A 25,429-nucleotide genomic window follows, 5' to 3' on the forward strand; every position below is an offset into this window, starting at 1 on the left:
CGAACTTCAAATAATTCTCAGCAAATTATTTCAAATGTCTTTTATGTCCCAGGTTTGAAAAACAATTTATTGAGTGTTGGACAATTGCAAGAAAAAGGTTATCAGATTATTATCAAGGAAGGAATGTGTCGTCTTGTGCATGCGACAAAAGGGTTGATTGTTGAAGTTCCTATGACAACAAACCGAATGTTTCCTATGTATATCAAGAGTGATATTCCTTGTTTTTCTGCCATGGTGAAAGACAAAAGTTGGATATGGCATCTTCAGTATGGCCATTTAAATTTCAGTGATTTAAGGACTCTACAGCAGAAATGTATGGTGACTGGTCTTCCGCAGATTGATCATGCCTCAGAAGTTTGTGAGAGTTGTGTTGTTAGTAAACAACACCGGGGTCCATTTCTGAAAGAGAAAGCTTGGAGAGCCAAAAAGGCTTTGGAGTTGATTCATACTGATATTTGTGGGCCGATTGATCCGTGTTCTAATGGCAATAAAAGGTACTTTATTACTTTTATTGACGATTTCACTTGGAAACACATGGGTTTACTGCTTGCAAGAAAAAAATCGGAAGCTTTTTCCATATTTCCACAATATAAGGCCCTTGTTGAAAAAGAAGTCGGACTTCCCATCAAAGTTCTTCGATCTGATCGTGGTGGCGAATATACTTCTCATGCCTTTGCCAATTTCTGTGAGATAAATGGCATCAAGAGGCAACTCACTGCAGCCTATACACCACAGCAAAACGGTGTTGGAGAGAGGAAAAATTGCACAATTTTAGACATGGTGCGCAGATATGTTGAACACATCGTGTTCCCAAGACTTTCGCCCCAAAATTCTTTTTGTGGAGTATTCACATCTTGAATATGAGTCCTACAAAAGCCGTCCGTAACATGACACCTCGGCCAAAGCATGGAGTGGGCGCAAAACCAAGTGTTGATCACTTACGAATCTTTGGGTGCGTAGCATTTGCACATGTACCAGATGAAAAAAGAAAGAAACTGGATGATAAAGGTCATAAGTGTGTTTTCCTTGGGGTTAGTGAGTAGTCCAAAGGGTATAAGTTATATAACCCAATTTCTAAGAAGCTTCGTCGGTACCGTGATGTAATTTTTGATGAAGAAAGGACATGGAGGTGGTCTCTCACAAAGTCGGTAGCGGCGACATTCCGAGTTTTGATGATGGAGTCAAGCTCCTCGCTCAACCCACTGTTGGTGAAGAACACTCACCACACATTACCTTCTCAAGCTCACCAAGTCCTTCCAGACTTATAATGGGAACCAGCAGCCACTGATATCTTCTCCATCACGTCAAAGAAGTCCTTCAAACCAAGACACACAACCTGGCTCTGATACCACTGTTAGTCTAAGAAGAAGACATGACAAAAGAACTTGATTATTTAACGAAGTCTCCGGTTCTTATAACCATATACAAACTAACTGCTGAATAAGAGAAATAACTGAACGTAGTGGACGTAGTTGACCACTATACAAACAACTACTAAGACTCAGTTACATAACACAAAACAACTCAACTTAACTAAGACATGTAGCATAACAATACTTATTCAAATTCCTAACACATAATACTATCAAATACTAAAATTCAAGTAGTCAAGTTCCACAAAATCTCAGTCATAAAGATTCCATTTAACAAAAAGCCAAAAGCCGGTAGAAAATCACAATAAAACACACAAGATCCCATAACAACAACATCTTCAAATTTAGGAGCAACATGCATGCAAATGTATCTTCAGGGAAAATTAAGTATAACCCCAGTTCTTTCATCTAGAGGCTTACCCCCTAGGACCACTGCACATCCGAGTCATCTTCTTCAGCAACAAGTTTAACCGTGAATTTGTCTTTTATAATCAACTTCATCTTGAATGGCTTGTTGATCGACTTCTATGGTGGGCAATGTTTTGAATAGAGATGAGATTTGTATTTTAGAACGAGTAGTTGCGAAATACGAAATTGGTATTAAGCAGAATAATTTTCTGCCAAGAATCCTAAGTTAGTAGGTCGGTTAGTGTATAAAGTTCATGATTTTAGAAGGCAACTCCCCATCAAACGGACTCATATCATACTTTAATTAAAGCCCTTACTAAGCCACAATTGCGCAAACTTTGGGATCTATAGATAGCCCTAATTTTCTTCAAAAATATTGCTAGTGTCATTCGCACTATCAGAAAGAAGAATCTGCATCTTTTTAATGGTTGGTTTTAAACATTAGAAAAACACTAATGATTTCGGACTCCGATAAAAAGAAAAAGATTGTTAGAAAAAAGATGTTTCTCGTTATGATGATTTTAAAAAAAATATTGTTAGAGAAAATTGATTTTGGACAGTTGATTTGATGACACGTGTCAAAAAATTTGAATTCGGTCTTCTCCAAGTCAATGGTCATTATAGTAATTGCACTGGATAAGGGACATTTACATACTTTCAAATGCACTCAACAAGGTTGACTCGGATGTGTCGTGGTCCGAGGGGCTAAAGCTAGAAAATTGTTATTAAATTTATTTAATGTCATGAAATAATCCAACAATAGTGATTTATTCAACTTAAAATAATAATTAAATTAAATTTGAGATCTAATATACAAGAGTGGATTGGATGCATATAAATTTATTCACCTTACAACCAAATGCTGAACATGTATGCGAAACCCAATAAACCAGAGATTTATTTGACTTGATGGTGTTTCAGCGACGTGTTAAGCCCGACTCAAGCACGTTTGTAGTGACCTTGAGAATTTGTTGTTGTTGTCAGTGTATATATATTATAGTCTCAAGTATTAACGAGCAAGTCGTTAAAGTGTGGCGGAATAGGGCTCTTACATTTTCCCACCCTGGGTTCGAACCAGTTCTTTTATAATTTTTTTAAAAATTTAATGATAAAAAAAAAAAATTTTGTGATACTGATGGGATTCGAATCCGCAACCGTCATTGATACAACTAATTCTAACACATTGTATATTTCTTTTTGACATATTATATTATTTCTTACCAACTAAAAAAAAACCAAAAACAAATATGAATAAACTTTATGTATGAACAATAATGAGAATTTGATAGAAGTGCTCAATGATTTAATGTGATTCTTAGGATCGTAAGGAGCAACTGATGCCCTGTAGAACTAACAAGGAATACGTAATATAGTAAGATGATTATCTTACTTCAAATTTTGAAGTTTGTCGTTCGTCGAGACTATAAAAATTTCAACACTATTATAGTCTTTATAGATGGAACATTAAAAGAGTCCACCAATCAAATTTCAACACTTTTATAGATAGAACATTGAAACCAATAGATGATATTTTGAACTTCTTTATGTTGTTTTTGTTACAATAATTGTTTTAACTAATAAACATGTTGTCTAACAAATCAATTGCGAATTGTTTTTTTTTTTTACGATAATATAAAGTTATAAACAACATTTAGTTTGACTGTGTTGAGTTTTTGCTGACAAGTAACGAATGCACAACACCAGATTTTATAACCCTTTTACAATTTATATAAAACTTTATTTCTTATTTTTGACGTTTTTGTACACACAAATCTGCAACTAGAGATTTTCACATTTTTCAGGTTAACAACGTGTTTCTCCAATGGACCCACAGTTCTGGATTTCGGAATTTCCGAAATTCCGTTAGATATCACGAAATTCCACAAGTCTTGAAAACCGAGGCCAGGTCCACTTTTTCCCTTTCGTTCACACTCTTTTTTCAGCTGCTTCCTCAAAACACGCTCTCATATTTTCTAGGGTTTCCACATTCTTCACAAACTAGGTTAAAAAAAAAAAAAAAAAAATTCTCTTTAATTCACTCAATTCGTTTTATTTCAATTATGAGGATTAGAAAAAAAAGACTCGATTCCATTTGCGAAAAAGAATACACACTTAATAATAATAATAATAATAATCATAGTCATGAAGAAACACGAGAAATTGAAAATGAGAATGAATTGATGATGATTAGGAGAAGTTCACGTGTTAGGAAAGCACCGGTCTTACTTGATTTAACACCTGAACCGGTTAAAAAAAGACGTAAAGTTATTATTGGTACTGGGAATACGAGTTCACCTGATTTGAGTTCTGGGTGGAAATTGAGATTGAGGAATAGTGGTGGGAAAAGAAAGCTTTTTGATGAGGAAGAAATTGAGGGGAATGTGGGAGAAAGTGAGGGTGGGAAGTTGTGTAAAGGGAAAAAAAATGAGGGGTCAAGTGGAGATGATGATGGGAGTGATGGGAAAGAGGAGAGAGAGATTATGGATGGAGTAGAGTTATCTGAGGAGGAGAGTGGAAGCAGAGAGTTAGAGACATTGGATGAATGTGATACGGTTACAGACGGAGTACAGTTAGACGAGGAGAGGAGTGGTAGCAGAGAGTTGGAGATAGTTGATCAAGTAGAAGGTGAGAAGGAAGGAGGGGACTGCACGGTCAGTGGGGAAGAGGTTGCATCTGTAGGGAAGGATACTTGCCTTAGTGATATTTGTGGGGAACAGTTAAAAGATGTGGATGTTAAAGTGGATAAGATGAAACGTTTGTCGGGTGATATGCTGGAGCAGAGGCAGATACGACAAGGACGGAGATGTGGATTGTGTGGAAGAGGGACGGACGGGAAACCTCCGAAGAAGTTGGTGAGGGATCATACAGATAGTGATAACGAGACTTATGGAGGCTCATCATCTTGTGAGGAGGGTAATTATGACAGTTTGGATGGATTTGGTGAAGAACCTGGCTGGCTTGGACGTCTCTTGGGTCCAATACATGATCGTTTTGGTATTGCTGATGTCTGGGTCCATCAACATTGTGCTGTGTGGAGTCCAGAGGTGGGGATCATCGACTTTGCTGATTTTATTATTAAGCTTCATGTTTCTGGTTTGCTTGATGGAAGCTGTGGATGTATGGGCATATTTTATACTGTAGTAGTAAATTTGCCTGTTGCTAGAGGTACCACCTTTGCCTTTGGCTGTAGACACATTTTATTTTTGTATGATGATTATGTAAACACAATTAGGTTAGCTGTTTGTCCAACTTTAAAAAGGTTTTATACTAATGCGAGATATTACAGTATACAAAGATACATTTCTCGGTTTAGAGGTTTTCAATTGTCATTTTATTTATTTGGTGTGTTTAGCTCTTGCAACTATCTTTGTACTTGTTGCAACTTTCAAATATTGTATGACTGGAACTTATTCAATATGTGTTGGGGCACCAATAAAATGAAATCGGTATTTTCAACCTTTGTTGGTTGCCAAGTATGAAAATCTAGCAATTTGAAGAATTGGTAGTAGCATCTGTGTTATTTAGATCACCATTTTTTTTTCCAGTAAATGAATTATGCTCTGCCCTTCAGTGTTAACTCTCGTTCTAGTCAATGTGATACTGAAGTATTTGGAGTCAAGCATGCAAATGTCTTGTTTATTGAGTGTTTGCTTTACATTTTTGTACATAACTACCATCATTCATTGATCGTTATTTATCTATTGGTTTTGGATAAATGAGTCTCTTCAATCCCTCTTTCAGGACATACAGCCATGGTAACACCAAATGAAATATAGTAAGAAGAGGCCAAGGAAGTTATTTATGGAGATTACTACCATTAGGATAGGTATCCTGTAATACTTATCAAAAGTCCATGAGTGGAATTGCATCATCTGCAGTTTCGAATGCAAATACCTTCGAAGAAGCACTAGTTCAAGAAGCTTAGAAATTGTAGAGTCACGCTGTCTAGTAAATACATGCTTTAGTTTATTTGTTTCTCATTCCAGAGATTAGGACTAGCGCATAGTAGAGGACTTTTGCTCCCTGCGATCAGCTTCTTGTAGGGTACGGTTTAACAGTTGTATGTGTTTGCTTTTCATACAACTTGTTTTGTTTATAATTTAATTCTTATCCTGTCCACTTCCTCAACCGACTTTACTTAAAATCACTCCTAGGTCGTAGAAGATCTAGTCGCATTTTACAGATGATACATGGTAAACTCATAGTTCAATATCCTGAAATTTCTGCAACCCGAAGCTAAAGTTCCATCTGGAATTACTCAGTTTGTCAACATTTCATATGGACGATGCACGAAACCTCTAGTGTGACTGGGCTTTTGTGAATCCCATCTCGTTTTCAACTAATCTCTGAAGTGTTAAAGACAAGTTGGTTTTGGAGTTTCGATCAAACCCTAACCCTATATTCATGTCTAGATCACGGTACCCGAATTCATTTGGAAGAGGGAGAAGAGGGAGGAGAAAACAGGGAAGAAAAAAAAAGGTTGAAAACTTAGTTACATTGACATGGATAGGTGTGTCCATATCCGAAACGAATACAAGGTTTCGGACACGGCAAAATATAAAAAAAATAAGGTAAATCACATACAATATGCATCCGACACGGACACCTGGATACGTATCTGACACAATTCTTTTTCAAAATATGGTGTGTCCATGTAACATAGGTTGAAAATGATGGTACCTGATGTTTGCCATGCCATTAATATTGTGAAATGTGTTTTTCCATATCAGTGCGAGCATAGGATGATAGAGGAGGAGAAATCTCGGATAAATAGGAAAGACGTCCATTTAGATCTTGCCAAATTTATCTGAAATTTTTGTGTAATCCCATTGAGATAAACATGGTTGGTATAGTTTCCATACTGATTGAAAAGCTGCCCAGTTTTCATTTCGGAGCTGGGGGTTATAATTTTTGGAGAAACATCGTCAAAGTTTTGAAACATGGATTCGGCTCTTGTGTGTTTTTGAGTGCTTAGTAGTCTAATCTGTTGGTGCTGCTCACTGTTACTTGCTTCCATGGGCTATCCTGCTCATCACCAAATTTCTGCAATTATTTTACTGGAAGAAACATTAGTGAGTTATATATGCTCTGTAAACCGTCTTTTATCTTGGGTACAGATATTTTATCCCATTTCACCAAGTGAAGTTTGGAAATATCCTAGTAAAAAGATCTGTCATTTATCTGTAGGTATTGATAGCGAACCCTGTAGTAATAGGAGGAAGCGAAATATAGTATGAAAGAGTATTGTTGTGTGGGCGACCAGGACATACCTTGTTGCTTTCAACTCTAGTTGAATAACTGACCAAATTCTCCAAGAGATAGATCATAATACAATAGAACATCACATGGTCCACAAACTTCCGTCCTTTCTTCGAAGATGGCAAAAATTCACTTTGACTTTTTTCCACTATCTGAGATTGTCAATGGCGAGAGTACATTTGGAAGACGCACATCCATTTGGGGACTATAGAAAATAGGTGATTGGGATTTGGGAATTAGGGATTATTGTGGAAAGGGAGATGTTTGACACCAGTACGGGCTGAATGATTGGTGAACGTTTTCAGAAATTAAGGAGATGATTTTTTGTACATTTGCCATTTATAAGTTCCATCTGATTGATATACTTCCAACCGATCGAGTTTCTACTGTTTAGATTTGGTGATATTTTGTGAAGGATATCATTTCTTGATTGAGTTGCGAGCTGCTATAATAGATTAGGAGTTCAGTTACTTGCTGCAAGTACCCGCTTTGTCTCTTGTTTCCTTCAAACACTAGAGGCAAGGTGTTTGTTGGATTGTCATTTTCCCATGACTGAATTTTGGGAGATGTTTTGTATCCCCTATGTGCAATCAGACAACACCTATTTCATTTACTAGTTTTAAAGTGTTGATAAATTAACACCACCTTTCATTTACTAGTTATAAAGTCTTAACACCACCTGTGCAATGAAACCTTATAAATCTTTATATCCTATGTGATAGGGTAATAACTTTATAACTTTATAATCCTTATAAACCCTTATAACTTGGTGATCCTAATTATGCTGGGTTTTGTTGGTCCATGTCTTTGTTTTAGGCCTGTTTCTTCGTTGGTTTGTTTTTCACTCTCAAAGATTGTATTCTACAGAGTATGGTTCCATTTGTAGTTAGCTGGCGTTTGTGAAAGGACCGCCTAGTATACACCTTTTTTGAAGGGAAGGAGGCAGAGTTTTGGAAGTTGTTATGGAAATGGCTTTTATGTTTTTGTGCTCTAGAATTCCAAATTGTATTGAGAGGACTGATAATCTTGTCTGTAGGTGGGACCAGATTATGTCTAGGGGATAGTTAATCTTCCATTTTCGTTTTCCATTATTTGGTAGGTGTTTTTAATAATGTCTTCTATTACTTGTTTTTATTTTTCAGGTGGTGTTCTTCAACTTTACTATGTTTTATGAAAAATTTTAAATGAATTTTACCTATAAAAAAGGTGTTGTTCTTCAAGTAGCTTTTTATATATTTTGATAGTAGATGGGCCTTGGTCATCCTGCAGTTTTATTTATCCGTCATGCGTTTAAGGTCTGCATTTTCAGTTTGCAGCTTTCGTCTCGTTTTTTGGCTCACCAAATGCAGGCTTACCAAATGCACTCACCTTTTTACACAACTAGTGTACGAGTAAATTAATTTGTCACTGATGTTCAATGTTACATTGCGAAATCAAGTTTGTTTTTCATATCAGGTTTCCGATCTTTGTAGAATGCCATTGCTGTTCCATAATTCTGTAAATTGGTGATATCATAAAGGTGTATGATCTACTTGGTCATAATTGTGTTGTCATTAGCATAAACATAAATGCTACCTCTATTCTTTATCGGCAATGCATGTGCTTCAGTTACTTTTTTATATTTTTGAATTTTCTATTGATGATCTGATGTCCTCCCCTTGCCATATTTTGTTCCTAGGTTTATTTTGCCGGATTGGGACGCCTTAAAAATGTTAGAGCAGCACTTCTCCGTGGAAGAGCCTTGAAATGCAGCCGCTGTGGGAGGCCAGGAGCAACTATTGGATGCCGTGTTGATCGGTGTCCAAAAACTTACCACTTGGTAGCACCGAAGTTTCCTTTTATTATTGTTGGTCTTAATTGTTCTTGGTACGCCCTCTCTTTTCTGTTACTGTTTGGACTTAGCTGCAATGTATTTTTTTGCAGCCTTGTGGGCGAGCCGATGGTTGCATTTTCGATCATCGCAAATTTTTAATAGCCTGCAATGACCATAGGCCCCTTTTCCAACCTCATGGAAATGATAATTTGCAACGACTGAAAAGATTGAAAGCTAAGAAAGTGAAGTTGGAAACAAGGAAGCTTTTTCATGATGCTTGGCGGAAGGATTTTGAGGCGGAAGAAAAATGGCTAGAGAACTGTGGGGAAGATGAAGAGTTCTTGAAACGTGAAGGCAAGAGGCTTCATCGAGATATTTTGAGAATAGCACCTGTGTATATTGGAGGTCCCTCTAGTGAGAATGAGAAACTGTATCAGGGTTGGGAGTCTGTTGCTGGGCTTCAAGATGTCATCCAATGCATGAAAGAAGTAGTTCTATTACCTCTTCTGTATCCCGAGTTGTTTGCAACTATAGGGCTTACACCTCCTAGAGGAGTTCTTTTACATGGATATCCGGGGACAGGTAAGACTCATGTTGTTAGGGCATTGATCGGTTCATGTGCGCGGGGTGATAGGCGGATAGCTTATTTTGCTCGAAAGGGTGCTGACTGTCTGGGAAAATATGTTGGTGATGCTGAGCGGCAGCTAAGACTTTTGTTTCAGGTTGCTGAAAGATCCCAGCCATCTATTATATTTTTTGATGAGATTGATGGATTAGCACCATGCCGTACTAGGAAGCAAGATCAAACCCATAATTCAGTTGTGTCCACTTTGCTTGCTTTGATGGATGGTTTAAAATCTCGAGGTTCAGTCGTAGTAATTGGTGCAACAAATCGCCCAGATGCTGTCGATTCTGCATTGAGGCGACCTGGAAGGTTTGATAGGGAAATTTACTTTCCATTGCCATCAGTTAAGGACAGAGCTGCTATTCTATCTCTACACACTCGAAGTTGGACTAAACCAATATCTGGATCTTTGCTAAAGTGGGTTGCACATAGAACTGCTGGCTTTGCTGGCGCAGATCTTCAGGCTCTTTGTAGTCAGGCAGCGATGATTGCCTTAAAGAGGACTTGTCCCTTGCAAAAACTCATGTCTGCTGCAGAGAAGGAAGCTAATTGCAGTAGACGCCTTCCTCTTCCCTCCTGTACTGTGGAAGAAAGAGATTGGTTGGATGCTCTTGCATGTGCACCTCCTCCATGCTCTCGCAGAGAAGCAGGAATGGCTGCAAATGATGTGGTTGCCTCTCCGTTGCGCGCCCACCTTGTTCCTTGTTTGCTGCAGCCACTTTCCTACTTGCTTGTTTCTCTTTTTCTTGATGAACGCGTATGGCTACCCCCTTTCCTATATAAAGCTGCAAAACTTATAAAAAATGTTATTATCTCTGCTTTGGATCAGAGGGAGAAATCTACTGAACTCTGGTGGGCGTATCTTCCAGAATTGGTTAAGGAAGCTGATGTTGAAAGGCAAATAGAGAGATCTCTTTCGTGTACTGGATTTGTAATTGCGGGATCTTCGTTTACCAGCTATAATCTGTTGACAGATGATTATGATGGTAGCAATGAATTTGAGCCTCGAGTGAGTCATGCTGGTGGTCGTATTGGGTTGCTGCAGAATGTATCAAGTTCAGACAGAAACTTAGGATTTCGAGTTTTGGTTACTGGACGTCTCAAATCCGGCCAGCAACATCTTGCTTCTACTCTTCTCCATGGTTTTATGGGGTGTGTAGAAATTCAAAAGGTTGATTTGGCTACAATTTCACAAGAAGGTCATGGAGATTTAGTAGAAGGCATGACCAGCATATTATGTAAGTCTTCATTCTGCAAAACTAGATTAAGAGTTGTATACTGAAGTACTTCTATCATTTCTGAATTTCACAGGTGGAAAACCACCATGGTGTTTCTGTTGTGAGAAATTACCGATGTGTAAGATAGGAGTCCACACCCATTTGATATTCCCAACTAGGTTTTGTTATCACTGCATGTCTGCATTACAAGGTGTGGATGTTTAACATGATTGCAACCATCTTTAACAAGGTCGGAGATACAAATTTAATTTGTCTTTACCTCTTAATAATCAGCTCTAATTTAGATGCCATTTGATCAGTGTCTTAGATACTTGCTAGTTTAAATCATTGGTCTGTTTTCACTTTTCAGTCAGATTGTCAGCCAGAACTCTTCTCCAATATTTGTCATGAAGGGACTTTATGCAACTTAATCCATTATTTTGGAATTTCTGCATTGCATATGCAGATGGTTTTCCTGAACAGTAAATATAGTGTAAACTAGGCAATGGTTGTCTCCATTTCAAACTTATTGACATTCTAATAATCTTACGACTATATCTGCAAATTTCTCAAAAAAATCAATTCTGGTTTTTATTAATTTGTTAGTTTATTTTAGCTAATAAGAAAAGGGAAGCTCCATTGTAAGGTTTAAACCTGTCTGGTTGACTTTTTATACAATTGGACTTTTAAGTGTACTTTCAAGATTTTATTTGTGATTAAGATAACATTGTGGAGTAGATAGATTGTTAGCTATTGTATGATGTGATTTGAAGGCTTCAGTAGCATTTTGCTACTGAAATCCACAGGTTTTTAAGGGTGCTTGGTGCTACTTTGTAATTCTCTTCTGGTTTTGGAATGAAATATATGTTTTATTGATCAACCAGGAAAATAGAAATTGACAATTATGCACCATTGTATTGGGGACATGTAGTTATGGTGTGGAAGTAATTGCTAGTTGCTGATAACCATCCATTCTAATTGACAGTGAAGTGTTCGAGTATGGGCTTGTGCTTGATTTACATGCCTAGGATTGATTTGTGGGCCATGGAAACACAACATCAGGCCGATGTAAGGGAAGATGATTCCTGTGAAAATTTGAGCAAATCTGCAGATACAGCAGGATCCTTTGATGCTAACAGAACAGCCTCACAGATATGGAATTGTTTTATGGAGCAGGTGGAAGCCATGCGTCTGTCTGCACCCTTGATGATTCTGGTACAATTATTTTATCTCTTTTCAGTTTATTTTCTTACTAATAATTTTGTATGATTATTAATTTTCCACCTTTTGATCTATCCTATATACATTGAAGTTCTTATATACATAGTTGTCAAATCATGTATCATATATCGTTTTCCATTTTTTGCATATCGTATCATGTATTGCATTGTGTATTGTAAGATACGGTATTTTTAAAATTAATTATAAAAAATATGTATATATGAGCTGTGCAGTTAAATTGCTACTCGGTCGGGGATTAATCGGGCAATTTTTTAGAACACTATATTTCCTTAGAAATACCTGTTAAATATATTTAACATTGAAATACCAACATAATGGAGCCAATTAAGAACCCAATCAATCAATAAACAATCAAAACACTCAATCAACTAAAATAAATATGATTAAGGTGTAGAACTTTAAAGAATCGAGGGTTGATCGAATCGGCAAAATGTCTAGTTTGATGTTTAACAATGAAATAGTGAATACAATTACTTGGCTAATCGGTTAATAATCGGCTAATCGGGACTAATCGGCCAAGTACTCGGGGAGTTTTTGAGCTTGATTGTGATCGGGGATTAAATTGTTACTCGGGTCGGCTAAGTAGCGAGTAGGGAGTACTCACCGATTACTTGGCGAGTACTCAATGATTTAACTGCCTAGTATATGAGTTATTTGAGTATTTATATATGCAATAAATTCATACTTTACAGGAAAGGGTATTAAGGATTGAAGAGTGAAGACTCAGGGTTATAGTTTTTTATGTGTTTGTACATGTGTATGTAAGTTTTGTGCAAAAATAGTCTTATCACACACAATACTACTAGTGTATGGTACAAAATGTCATCATTTTGAACCACTAGGCCCAAATTAGTATTAGACCTAAAGGGATAGGCTAGCTGTTAGATGAGGAAGCTAGTTGTTGCTTTTACAGTTGTTGTTTATCATATTCTAAAACCTTAGATGGCTTTCTAAGGCTTAGAAAAGAGAAGAAAAAACTAAATAAATCTTAAAAACTCGTTAATTTTTTAAATATTTCATGTGTTTGAAGTGTATCGCTCAATATGGAATGTATCGTGTATCGTATCGTATCATACGATACGCTCCGTGCGATACATAAAACTTTTGATACACTAGTGTGATACGTATCAATTTGCTTTCTATCGTATCGTGTATCGTACGATATTGATAACTATGCTTATATACTTTATGCGAGTTCAAAGTTTTGATAGTCACTACTTAGAGATTGTATTCCTGATTAAGTTTATCTTGTTATTTACTCTCTTTCTTTCCATCTCTCTCCCTTCAACTGATAAAAAGGAAACTCAATGTTTTAGATCCAGAACTCTTCATGCTCGAGAATTTTCTGTTGGGTTTCTCATTTACTCAAATTAAGAAATCCTGATGTATCTTGTTGGTGGAAGTTTCAACAATGGATGAACATCAATTAAGTTTAATAAAATAAACACCTAAATCTAAGGTTTAAACCTTCAAACATGAAGAACAATGAAGGCCTAGTTGCCTTTATATATATATATAATAAACCACATTCCTAATTCTAGTTGGAGACCAAAATAGAAACCTTACTAATTAACCTAGATCTAATACAAATAGGAAACCCTACTAACTTAATAAGACTACAAATAGTATAATTAGAACTTTCTAATATTGTTCCATGCTCCTGCATCAAATCCTCTGTTGCATATTAGCTGTACTTAAACCCGCATAAAGACACCTACTCCAAAATCCAAATCCTGTTTCTTCTTATACAATATTAGTACTTTTAAGTGGATTTGTAATTTGTGGCACCAAGTTGGTCTACATGCTGAACTTCTTCGACAACATGTTGGACTCATAGCCTGGTTGATTTCCCATATGTTAAAATTGAGAATGATATATCTATTATGAATGGACAAATATCGTTTTCTCAAAGTCACAATAGCTTTTACTAATATATTTGCCTGCTTCCAATATTTTCTCCTGAAGTCCTTACTTTTTAAAACTCTATCGAGTTTCAAAAGTGGCTTTCAAAGCAGTTACTTGATTTTTTCTCAGGATTTAACGAACGTTTTAAAGTAGTTATCCTAAACCGTTTAATAAGGAATATATAAACTTTTATTTTATTTCGTTTCTGCTTCATACGCTGTATTTATTTTTCTTGTGTAGCAACTCTTTCTTCAATATTATGTTAGATAGCCTTATGTATCTTTCTTGTGTTTATTTTTTGTTTTAATGATGTCCTGCAGGCAACTTCAGGGGTGCCAAGTGAAGACCTCCCACACAGAATATACCAGTTTTTTACAAGCAATGCATTGAACTTAAACGGTTCAACTATTTCAGAACATACAATGCCGCGGTTTATTGTGCAGGTTGCTGGGAGTTTCGATCTTGACATGGTGATCAATTCATCTGCAACACAGTTGTCAAGAGATTTAGTTCAGCAATATGTTCAATTGCTTCATCATGAAATTCATACTACTGTTTCAGAGAAGAAATATAATGCTGGGGATCCCGTCAGCATTGCTGAGTTTGAAAGTGATATTACTCTGAGTGGACCAGCCAGTGTAGGAATAAATAATTTGATTTCTTCAAGAATATTCTCTAATGGTGTTGGTTCTTGCAATGGAAATAAAACTACACATGTTCACGGTGATGACCAATTTTCGACAATGTCAGAAAATACCAACAGCAAGGGTTCTGAGGTCAGGCTGTTTCATCCCCAAGACACTGTTTCCAGAGTCCACTGTACAAGTGGAACTGTAAAAGCGAAATCGAATGTGATGCTGGCTGTTTCTTCATTCGGTTATCAGATTTTGCGATATCCGCATTTTGCTGAACTTTGTTGGACCACATCAAAGCTGAAAGAAGGTCCTTGTGCTGATATAAATGGACCTTGGAAGGGTTGGCCATTCAATTCTTGTATTGTACGTCCTCATAATTCACTGGAGAAATTGTGTGTTGGACAGAGTCCCAATGGCCTTAAAAACAAAGAAATTTTTTGTGTGGTTAGAGGCCTAATAGCTGTTGGCCTATTGGCATACAGAGGGATATACACATCAACGAGAGAAGTTTCTTCTGATGTTCGAAAGGTTTTAGAGCTCTTAGTAACGCAGATCAATGCTAAAATTCTAGCTGGAAAAGAGAGATATCTGTTTATTCATCTTCTATCGCAAGTGGCTTATCTAGAGGACATGGTCAATAGCTGGGAATACACACTGCGAAGGTACTGTCCTGTGATCATTACTATTATTTAATTTTACTTGGAAGTCAATTTACATTTTCCTCACTATTTCCTTTATCCTGCAGTTTGGAGCGTGACAATTCACCATCACTGACAAACCTTGGGGCAAGGATCGTGGGTATTCCAGATGATCGATGTGGTTCTGAGTGCAATCTTGTTGCAAGTGGTGTATGCAAGCCAACTATTTTTCAGAAAAACTCAGATGAAGTTAAAGTGCTGGAACATAGTGAATTGATTGGTTGTAATGAGGGAATTACTTGTCTTGATCTGCCTTATACTAAGGCAAGAATCACAACTTCAGAAGAGCCTCTTCAAGAGATTTCCCCTTTGGTCCAACCTTCCCATGGTCAACTTCTTCAAACTCCTACATCAGCTGAGGATTTATTGCCTCCTGAACATATTTTGGACATGCGAAACAATGTTACCAATGCCGAGCATGAGAACAACAAGTCTGTTGAAGTGCTTTATGAAGGTTTTGTGGCCTCGAAGAAGTCAAATGGTTTGGCAGTGGAAGGATCTTTGCTTGGTGTTGTGTGTAGTCACGATGAGTTGAGAGTTGTGAATTCTAGCTCTGGAAAAGTTGGTAATGATTGTAAGGGCCTGTCAGGGGCAAAAGTGGTTCTCGTGTCCAGCGATAGTACACATAAACGTGATGGATGTGGGGAGAACGTGAGTATTGACTTAAACAAACATGAGGCTGTTTCATCTGTTTCCAGGTTAACTTGTTCATATGGTTGTTGCTTTAACTGCATTGATTTGATTTATGGTTTGGTACGGAAGATCCTTATTCGTGAGTCGAAGATAATTGGGAGCAGCTTGACAGTGGAGGATGTTCATGATGTTGTCTCCTCATGGTCTACAAATCTTCTCTCAGCATTTAGGAAATTTTATGTTGTTGAAAGTGTCAGAAAGTCGGAGTTGATTAGCAAGAGCTTGAGACATGAAAACAATAGAGCATATTGTGCATGTTCAAATGTTGATCATTTTCAGCAAAAGGGAACTTCCTGTGACCAAAAATCAGAAAATGGGGGGCTTATACTGGAGGAGTGTAGTTTGCACTCTAAAAGCCATGATAGTAGAGAACATACAGATGCCTGTACAAATTCGCAAGTTGCACTGGGTTTAAAATGTTTCTTCAAAGATAATGTATTAATCTCCTCAATCCTTGACAAGGATGTTTTGTTTCATTGCAAATGTGAGAATTTGTGCCTTGGGTCTCTTATAGAGTGGATATTAATGACCGAACCGCCTTTGGATTCATGTGATATTGTCAGCTTTGACTAGTCTATTTTGAAGTTTTCTGGGCATTTTTTGGGGATTGCCCAGTCCAGTGAATTACCATTGGGATATTTTGTAAGTGAAAATTTTGCATTCTTCAATCGAAGTAAATTCACTTGCTATTGTGTCCGTCTCTCTTTTTCTTTCATTATTATTCTTATTGTTGTCCTTATTAATTTTTTCTTCTTTTTCTTTGGTGGGTTCGTAGTTTTTCCTTTATTTCCTTCTTTATCTACTATTGCTAGCAGTCCACTCTTCATTTTAGTATTCTTTACGTCTCTGATTATTTTTCCTGCTGTAAATATGTAATTGTTCCATTTGTCTATATTCTTACTGATAGATTTTTCAAACAAGAGGGAAAAGTGTAACATTGGAAGTAAAGAAAATATATCTTCATACCCTAAATTAATGAGAATAGTTTTCAGATGTTTTTGTTTATACTATAATTTTTTGTTTATCCTATAATTAACTACTGCTGTATGAAAATGTGCTGGACCGTTCTTGTATTTGTCTAAAATGCACTCTAGAATGTGTTTGACCGTTATTTTTTTTACAAGTTACGTATTACTAGATCTGGTCTATACTGGTTTTAGGTTACCATTTTATATATAGGTTTTTGATACAATGCTTTCTTCCTAGTATGCATTCCTTTAAGAGTCCAAACCCTGTATTCTATCCATGTGACTCTCGTTGTTTTGTCTGTATGATAACGTCTCATAGTCCTAGTTTCCTCCAAAATTGTTAATGATTGTTATATTGATGTTTGATGTGAGGAATGTTCATCTTCAATCCTCAATTAGATTTACTAGTTCGTTCTTCAGTGATTACAGTTGATTTACTCCTCTCCATTGTTGGAAAACAACAGAGGTGAATAAATAAACTATTAGGTATCTGCAGTGCTATCAAATTGGCAATTATAAGCCATAAAAATGTAGCAGAAAGTCACCATCTTTGAAAATTTTATTCTCCGTGAGGGTAGCCAATTGTATGTGTAAACTAGAGGATTCCATTTATTAATTTGTTCTTAAATTGTTAGTGTTAGAGAATAAGAGGGTATTATTGTAATAGCCATTACTATTAGGGTTTAGTTTAGGTATTCAAGTCTAGCTAGGAGTGTTAGGTGGTCTCTGCCTATATAGGTTGTTACTCTCATATGAGAGAAACAATGCATTCTGATAATAAAATTCCGTCTTGTGTTCCTCATCAATATATTTTCTTCTCTTGAATCATTAGTTTATGCTTTTATCTAGTTTTAACTGTTAGGACATCTCCTGACCCCTTGTGGTGCAGATGCATTAAACATGTTTATCCTCAGGTAAAAGTTAGAGCAAGTTCTATTATATTAAACTTTTGCCAAAGTTTTTATTTATTAAAGACAGGACTACATACTTTTGAATTGATACATTTAAGAACTACTGATTGAGCTGATTTCATGTGGTTCATTTCAATGAAACATCAGTTCAATCTGACATATCTACCCCTTAAAAGTTGCTTCAGAAGTCCGTGTAGGCCATCTGTGTTCATGTTAATCTGAGACAATTTGTGACAGTCGGAAATTTTGGAATGTGCTGAGTTTTGTGAGAAGATCATATTCACAATTAAAATCAGCTCAATCTGAAAACTGCAAGGCATGTAATATAACCACAAGCACAATCCATGAGTGTGTGGGATCTTGAGTTGTTGTTACTCTGTCCATAGGTCTATGTATAGTTGTTGCCCTTAACATATAGTTACGATGTTTGTATTCATCAGTTGTTGCCACCTAACGCTTTTTGATTTTATCTTTTATTTGATGTTTGATATTTTATTTTTTCCCCGACAGTACCTGAGAACTATAAATAGGTGTTATAACAAATGTTGAGTTGAAGTTTCTTGACAATTTTATTTATTTGTTTATATATTGATCCGTAAATGGCAGACGTTTTCAACCCATTGTCAGCAGCAGCAGAGCCGCCGTGGTCTTCAACAGCAGGTACTTGGTCAATTCCTTACTTTTTTTTCCTCGAACAATAATAGACCAGACAGCAGCTTGATCTATCTCTATTCCTTTTACTTGATGGTTTGTTTGCTCTTTTCTCCTTCTCCAACTAGTTCAGACTGTGTCTGATGTCATACTTGTGGCAGTCCTTAGTTTTTGTATTGTTTTATGATTTATGCTTGTGCATCGATATGTATCTGGTGCATGCAAATTCCATGGTATAGTGAGGTTCCTATGTATAGATGGATCATATCTCTGGATATAGCAAGTACCTTGATGTAAAAAGTCTACTTGTATTTTGCCTTAAACTGAGCAAGCTCCAAATAGGATCCATTGATTAATTGGAGTCCTGGAGATAATTCGCCACAAAAATTTTGCTGTAACATCTGAGACTACTGAAAGCACACACTTCGCTTATTTTAGTGAATAGTAGCAAGAGGTGATCCTGTAGTTTTCTACGTAGAGTGATGGTTCGAAACTGGTAATAATTTTTAGAATGAAATGGCAATCACTTGAGGATGATAAATGCATAAGGCCGTCCATCCAAGAGAATTAGCTTAGTTGGTATCTGTTGAGCTTTTTCCTCGTAATGCCGAAGTTATTTCTTCATTCTGTTTTCTATTTTCTAGCTCTTTCCATGAGGTGGCAAAGGATATCTCACCATCGTAGGTATCCCTTGAGATGATCTTCTGATGTGCTGCCTCCTTAGTGCTTTCTAGTGCTGGAGAGCCCATATCTGACGGGGAGGAAAAATGATCAAACTCTGAATGGCTTAAGTCCACATCTGACAGTGAAGTTTGAGCATTATCTGTAGGCCCGTGTTCTGATGAGTTATTGGTCAAATCAGATTTGGTTCTTGATAAATTCCTACGTGCAAGGTTGTGCCAGTGTTTGAGACCCTTTACTACTTGTTCGGTGAATACTGTTGCTTTCATACTTGAACCCATCTGTTCAACAAAATTAGAAATGATGAATTATTAGTTATATACTGTTCTGGTGTGGAAGTTCCTGTGTTTGAATGGAACCCATTAAAGCATTTGTACTCACATCTATACTTTACCTGTGTTACTAGTGCATAGAGAGGGAGGGTCATGTAACCACACAGGAATTGCACAATCACTCCCATTGATATCCTTAGAATTATATCTTCTGTTTCTTGGTGGAAGCAGGATCTTAAGCCGAACTCGTACTGTTTTTAACTGGAGTCAGACATGGAGTTTATAGAAATTCCCTAAGTTTAAGAACTCAAGCTACATACCACTGTCCAGGTGAAGAATGCTAGCTGAAAGGAGTTCTGCAAGGAGTTCCAACGTATATGTTCAGAATCTAAACATCAACACACACAGTACATGACAGAAGTTCTTTGAGGTTAAATAGTGTGTATTAGACTATGTAGAGTTGTTTCTATGGGTTGCCGGTTGCTTCTAGGAAACTGAAATGCTAAAGGATGCATATCTGAATTTTTTAGGGAAGGACTGCTCTTGACTGTGTTCTCCATCACTACCTAAAAACATGGAAAGCAGCCAAAATAACCCAGTGGCAGGAACTTATGAGATACTTCTCAATTACCACCTTATTGTTTTGCCACACTGGGGTCATTTTAATACGAAATGTATACATGGTATAGTCTCGCAGCATGCTAGATTTATTTGTGGGAAGAAGATTTGTCTGTTTTTTTTTGGGTTCTACTCGGTCACTTAGTCTGTTTCTTCCTCAAAACCAAGGCACATGAGCTTATTAGGTTTGGCGAATGGAAAAGTGAGAAGTTTCATTGTTTACTTGGAATAGGATGAAATGGATGACATCCAGAAGCAACTGAGGTCGACTGAACCAGAAGAGATCGTCATTGGGTTCCACAAGCATTGCTCCTTGAACAATGTTCGTCTTTCTGTGACTTTCCAAACACATCTTAGTCATGATAACTTCCAATTTGGTGCCCACAATCACAAGAAGCTGCAGTTGAAAGTAAACAAAAGATCAGTGGAAGGGAAACATTCCATCTGTTCTTCATGGTATCCTTACGAAAGTAATGATGGCAATGCATCTTGATCCTACCAGCAGAGGAATGAAGGGTAGCCATAGATAGTTATAAAATCCTGAAGACCAAACAAAACATCAATATTACCCTAGAAAACAGTCAGTAAAGATGGGTAGATAAATGAAGAGACTGTACCATGGGCATGGAAGAAAATGGAAACAATTGACAAGATCCACAACCACAAACTGCAGAGACAAACCAATGTTTAGAATGCTATATTCTTCAACCTTGTCAAAAATTTAGCACCTATTTTATGGTATTGTGTGTAATGCTTCTTGTGTTTGTTATGTTTGCATGTATATGTTCCACATATTTTTACTGATAGTTCTGTTTTTTATGATTTTCTTTTTATGTTAAATTTGTATCACCTGATTCTTACCACCAACTTTAAATCTCTAATGTAAATACTGTAAAGGTGTTTTTGATGGATGTTATTATACCTGATTCCTACCACCTGCTCAAAATCCTTATCATAAGCTCTAGCTAGGAACTTTTGAAAGTCGAAATTGCTTCCCTCAGTAAGGTGTGCCTGAGTACCAATAATACAAAAGGCAAATGTTAATTATCTCAGTTAATTTTGTATGGCATCTGCCATGTATTCGCCCCTCTATGGTGACAACGAAGTGAAGTGATTAGCCATGGATTCAATTTTATCTGCAGTGATTGATACTCTTGACATACCATGATGAACCCATTGCGAAGAGTGAAATAATCGGCTTTGGTGACTGTACGACTGAGCTGTCGAACAAAGCAAACCTGAAGAAACCAAAAATGTCAGTAATAGAAAAAGGTGAGCTTGTCCTTGGATGATATTCGTTGCTTGTCGTGGTGCTATTTCCATGTATACTAGGAATTAGGTTTTGGTTTAGCTGGAGTGATCTAGTGAACAAAAAGTGGTTACAAGTTTTAATCAGGTTTTAGATACCAAGAATTTAGGAAGTTTGGTGTGCATATTCGTCTAGTGGGGGTGGTTGTGTTAGGTAATTTTCCGGACAAGGCTTGTTTAGTTGATGGAGAAATTGCAGCTGCCAACCCTTTTGCAGGCTAATTAAACTATTTCAGAATGAACAGACAAGGTAGACACTAACTAAAGAGAACTTTCTGAATTTGCAGTTAAGAATAGGGGTGCAACATTAACTTATAGTAGCAAACTAGCTATAGCTTTGCTGTTATATGCTAGATCTTTAAAATATCTTTGTTGTTGCTCATTTTACTTTCCCAGCGATATAATCTTAACATGCACATCAGAGATCCTTTCTGTGCAAATTCGGACAGTCTTAAATGATGATTATTGGTACAATGCACTGTCGTTATTCAGTCATTGGGAGTTTCTAACCTTGATTTCGTTTCCTACTATTTCAGTCTCAAATTGCATAGACTGCAACTATTTCAGGTCTTAAATTGCAGAATAGACTGCAAGTTTGGCTCCAATTCGGGTATCTCTTATCACTGGTTGTAATTCAAGTTTTTAATGTATTCTATATGATCTTTACACTTTAATTGCTCTCCATCTGGTTTCCTAAAACAATCCATACCCTCTAAGTTTTGGTTTTACAGGTAACCGTTATGCCGCCTATTTGTTAGAATCTTGGCCCTAAAGAAATAGAAAAAGAATGTATTGATACATTTTTCACAGACCTGTATATGCACCACCGTTCTTGAACCAGAACAAGAGGTCTAAGGACAAGGAAAAACAGAAATTAGCTATCATACTTACAGGCCAAAGCAACATAGTGTTCTCGCTCCAACACTTAAGGTGGCGTCGTCCATATGTCGTTTGGTGTGTGAGCCTGAACCTTCTAGGATCTGTAAACATAGTTTTTTCAATCAAGTGTGTTAGTTCCACCATTTCAACCATTTTTTCAACTGCATTCACATCTCCGGTCGTGAACATTGTCAACTGGTTAAGTGTTGTTGGGTGAAAAAACTAATCATATAAGTAGGGCTGAAAACAATATAAAGAAAAAAAAATCTTGTTTAACTTCGAAAATGCAACAGACCATGGGCAACTTGATACTCAAGTGTCCGAGTTTCTTGCTCCCATGATTTCCACCGTTTCATCTGCATTTAAAAGTTGGTCAAATATATATAAAATATGTTCTGCAGAGAAAAAATGTAAAAGAGGAATACTTCGTTGCAGCAGTAAAAGAAGAAGTGAAGAACCTATTATCTTGAGATTTTTAGGATTTTATTATCAAGTATTTTGCGAAATTTCAAGATAGAAGCTTGTTTATTACTACTTCACAACTTATTTGCATCTCTCAGAATTTTCCCTTCTCTTCTTTTGAGTGATTACATTACTGCTGTCCTTTTTGTATCAATGTCAATATGTATTTGGATCTACAATAACATTTGTGATGGAATGATGGATTGAGTAGGATTCATTATAAAAGAATTGAATGGAACTATCGCAAATCAAACAGGGCTGCTTTGGGATGTACAAGGTTATGGCACTGCCTCTGCAACTCTGATAGGGAAAACTCAAAACATCTGTTTTTTTATTGTCATTATACCAAGAATGTGTGGGCTGCGGTGAAGCAAGAGATAGGATTGAATAATGTAGTGAAAAGCTCTAACAGTGAATGGTGTGACTTAATTAACCTATGCAGAAAGAAACTCATCACAGCAGAAGTTTACAAGGTTTACATCTGTGCCACAGTGGGATACATATGGAAGGATTGATATCAAAGAAGATTCCAGAATAGTTCAAGCAATTGACAACATACTGCGACGTCCATACTCAGAGACACGAAAGTTTATCTGAGCATCAAGATGATACTCTCAAGGACTCCACCGAGTGTAGAGCTTTAATGACTAAACTTGATATTCAAGTTTAGTTCAAAACAAATCTTTTACAATGCAGAAAGGAAGTTTCCACCGGTTGGATACATAAAGCTTAACACTGATGGATCCATGACGCAACTGAGCGTGGGATATGGAGGTATAGCTATAGACCATCAGGGTAATGTGACCATCAGGGTAATGTGATTTTCACATATACTGGTGGCGGGTCCAAGAGGTCAGTTATTTTCCAAGAGCTTAAGGCCATCAAAATTGGTTTGATGCTCTGTAAGCAGAGAGGATACCTGAGAGTTCCACTCTGCAGTGATTCTCTGCGAGCAGTGCAAATTCTGAAAGACGCTGATTACCTAGCGAGCCTATCCACTTCAACAGATGAAACCTTTGTTTGTAAGGGTCCACCTTTAGATAACATATTATTAGATCATGTAAACAATGATGTAAGTGGAAAGGTTTGTGTAAGATTCTAATGCAGGTAAGGGTCTGCCAAACCCTATTAAACTGTTTAAAAAAGAAAAAGGCTATGGCACTGACCAATTAGTGCCATCTTAGAAATTTGATTTTTTTTTTACCAAAATTAAAAAAAAAAAAATGTATTTAGATGATTTATGGAACACGTTCAACTCTAGATTAAAATAAGCCTGACCAAATCTAAATCTCCACACTCGGAATGGCCCATGTATTGGATTTATTCACTTTCATTTATTTCTTTTATTGAGCTAGATAGAAACTTAGTTAAAAAAAAATAGTGCTAAACAAAAGTCACCAGATAGATTTGGCCATGGGGAATTTTTATATTTTATTACCTTGGCTAGCCCAAGACACATGGTCAGTACACAGTACAAGACATGAAACACAGCCAACATAAAGATGAAGATGTGAAGCTGCTTCACTGCGCCTTTTGACAACAGAGAAACCATCCCCTATGTGTTTATCATTAATCAAAACAAACACATGTTAACGCACATTAGTCATAGAATTCAAAATGATGAGAGCAGTACTGTAATTGTTCACAGAGCTTACAAAGAAATAAAAAAAAATGAAAATGAATATCATTCATCCAGACCCCTTACCTTTGCCTCACAAGATGTGTCGTCAGCATAAGTAGTAGAGGCGACAGGGTGTTTGCAAGGAAGTAAGGTGTTTGCCACAGAATGCGTTACACATATTTTAGATATGGGGACTTCGCCAATCGTCAGGAGTAATGAAATAAATCCCAATATCATTAGTTCTGTAATAAGCCAAAAAAATGACTGAATTAATTTTATAAGCGCATTCAGCATACATCATAAACGAATCTGATATATGGAGAACTAGATTGTGTACATATCAAACAGTGCTTGGACTAACGAGTGATGAACATCGACACAAGAACTTAAAATAGTCTCTACTAAGTGCTCAATCATCAAAGTTGAAGGACACAAACCCGTCTTGATCTTTCGCAAGGCTCTATTGAGTGACTTTCTCTTTCTTCTTAGGAGAAACTGAAAGATGCAAAACAGTCTTATTACCTGTTGAAATTACAATGGTTCTACTTGCATGAATGGATCAAAACATGTTGTACAGGTATTAATATGTACATGAGTACATTCTGTTAACAAACCTTTGTCAAGAGGTTCAGTGCACCCTCAATGAGGATAGAGAAGAGGACGAGCACCAAACAAACAAAACAAAATGCCCATATTGGCGTTTCCTCTAGCGAACGCCCCATACCCTTAAGCCTCAAATGTTTGCTAAATGTGTTTGTCATAATAAAATGGACATGTATTTATACATAAAACATACAAGCATAGTAGATTAAGTGAGCTTTGAACTGTTTGAAGCCTATGATTACTTAACGTGGGAGTATTAGTTAGTTGGATTGTCAGAATGTGACCTTCGATTCACTCTTCTTCCATTTCAAAACTATTCTTTATCGTATTATCATACCTAGAACCAGGGGCGGATCTATGATTTGGCAAACCCTAAACCCTATAGCCCCCCTAACTTTGCCAAAAAAAAAAATATAGTAGTCACTATCCACAAAAAGTCACAAACCAAATAGTAGTGGCAATTAAGGACACCCCCCACCCCCGGGTGGAGAATCTGCATCTGTCCCAGCCAAGAACAAATAGGTCCTATTTGCAGTATGTGAAGTTCCGAACTACTTGTAATAGTCACTATACAATTCTACATTATA

General features: G+C 36.8%; 2 protein-coding genes across 13 annotated transcripts; one reads left to right on the forward strand and one right to left on the reverse strand.

The window, feature by feature from the left end:
* Positions 1-3,704: 3,704 nt before the first annotated feature.
* On the forward strand, positions 3,705-23,769 carry LOC147476656 (P-loop containing nucleoside triphosphate hydrolases superfamily protein). 12 transcript variants are annotated; one of them, XR_015207186.1, is made up of 10 exons: positions 3,705-4,825; positions 8,719-8,859; positions 8,964-10,716; positions 11,681-11,910; positions 14,163-15,139; positions 15,223-16,510; positions 18,354-18,407; positions 21,112-21,241; positions 21,814-21,887; positions 21,995-23,769. XR_015207186.1 is itself a non-coding variant. In XM_086581661.1 (6 exons), the coding sequence occupies exons 1-6, from the start codon at positions 3,842-3,844 to the stop codon at positions 16,439-16,441; spliced, it is 5,304 nt and encodes a 1,767-aa protein (XP_086437787.1). In that variant the 5' UTR covers positions 3,705-3,841; the 3' UTR covers positions 16,442-16,557. The 12 variants fall into 12 exon arrangements, 1 of the variants encoding a protein (XP_086437787.1); XR_015207185.1 differs by having other exon boundaries at positions 22,009-23,769; XR_015207189.1 differs by having other exon boundaries at positions 22,830-23,769.
* Positions 18,414-25,207, reverse strand: LOC147476657 (MLO-like protein 12). Its single transcript, XM_086581662.1, has 14 exons — positions 24,854-25,207; positions 24,677-24,734; positions 24,324-24,481; positions 24,057-24,173; positions 22,452-22,512; positions 22,169-22,257; positions 21,133-21,207; positions 20,892-20,980; positions 20,587-20,636; positions 20,469-20,509; positions 20,193-20,366; positions 19,672-19,707; positions 19,474-19,602; positions 18,414-19,360 (listed from the first exon to the last, which is right to left on the reverse strand). The coding sequence occupies exons 1-14, from the start codon at positions 24,998-25,000 to the stop codon at positions 18,971-18,973; spliced, it is 1,614 nt and encodes a 537-aa protein (XP_086437788.1). The 5' UTR covers positions 25,001-25,207; the 3' UTR covers positions 18,414-18,970.
* Positions 25,208-25,429: the final 222 nt, after the last annotated feature.

The sequence above is a fragment of the Coptis chinensis genome, chromosome 9, assembly GCF_015680905.1.
Source record: "Coptis chinensis isolate HL-2020 chromosome 9, ASM1568090v1, whole genome shotgun sequence".
Classification (NCBI taxonomy): Eukaryota; Viridiplantae; Streptophyta; class Magnoliopsida; order Ranunculales; family Ranunculaceae; genus Coptis; species Coptis chinensis.

What these genes read in the sequence shown, in the direction of transcription:
- LOC147476656 (XM_086581661.1), top strand. Translation starts at nt 3,842, where the DNA reads ATGAGGATTAGAAAAAAAAGACTCGATTCCATTTGCGAAAAAGAATAC. An exon ending in GTGCTGTGTGGAGTCCAGAG is followed by an intron (nt 4,826 to 8,718) that starts GTGGGGATCATC and finishes TTTTGTTCCTAG; the next exon opens with GTTTATTTTGCCGGATTGGG. An exon ending in GTCCAAAAACTTACCACTTG is followed by an intron (nt 8,860 to 8,963) that starts GTAGCACCGAAG and finishes ATTTTTTTGCAG; the next exon opens with CCTTGTGGGCGAGCCGATGG.
- LOC147476657 (XM_086581662.1), bottom strand. Translation starts at nt 25,000, where the DNA reads ATGACAAACACATTTAGCAAACATTTGAGGCTTAAGGGTATGGGGCGT. An exon ending in ACACATCTTGTGAGGCAAAG is followed by an intron (nt 24,174 to 24,323) that starts GTAAGGGGTCTG and finishes ATAAACACATAG; the next exon opens with GGGATGGTTTCTCTGTTGTC. An exon ending in TCTATGCACTAGTAACACAG is followed by an intron (nt 19,361 to 19,473) that starts GTAAAGTATAGA and finishes TTTGTTGAACAG; the next exon opens with ATGGGTTCAAGTATGAAAGC.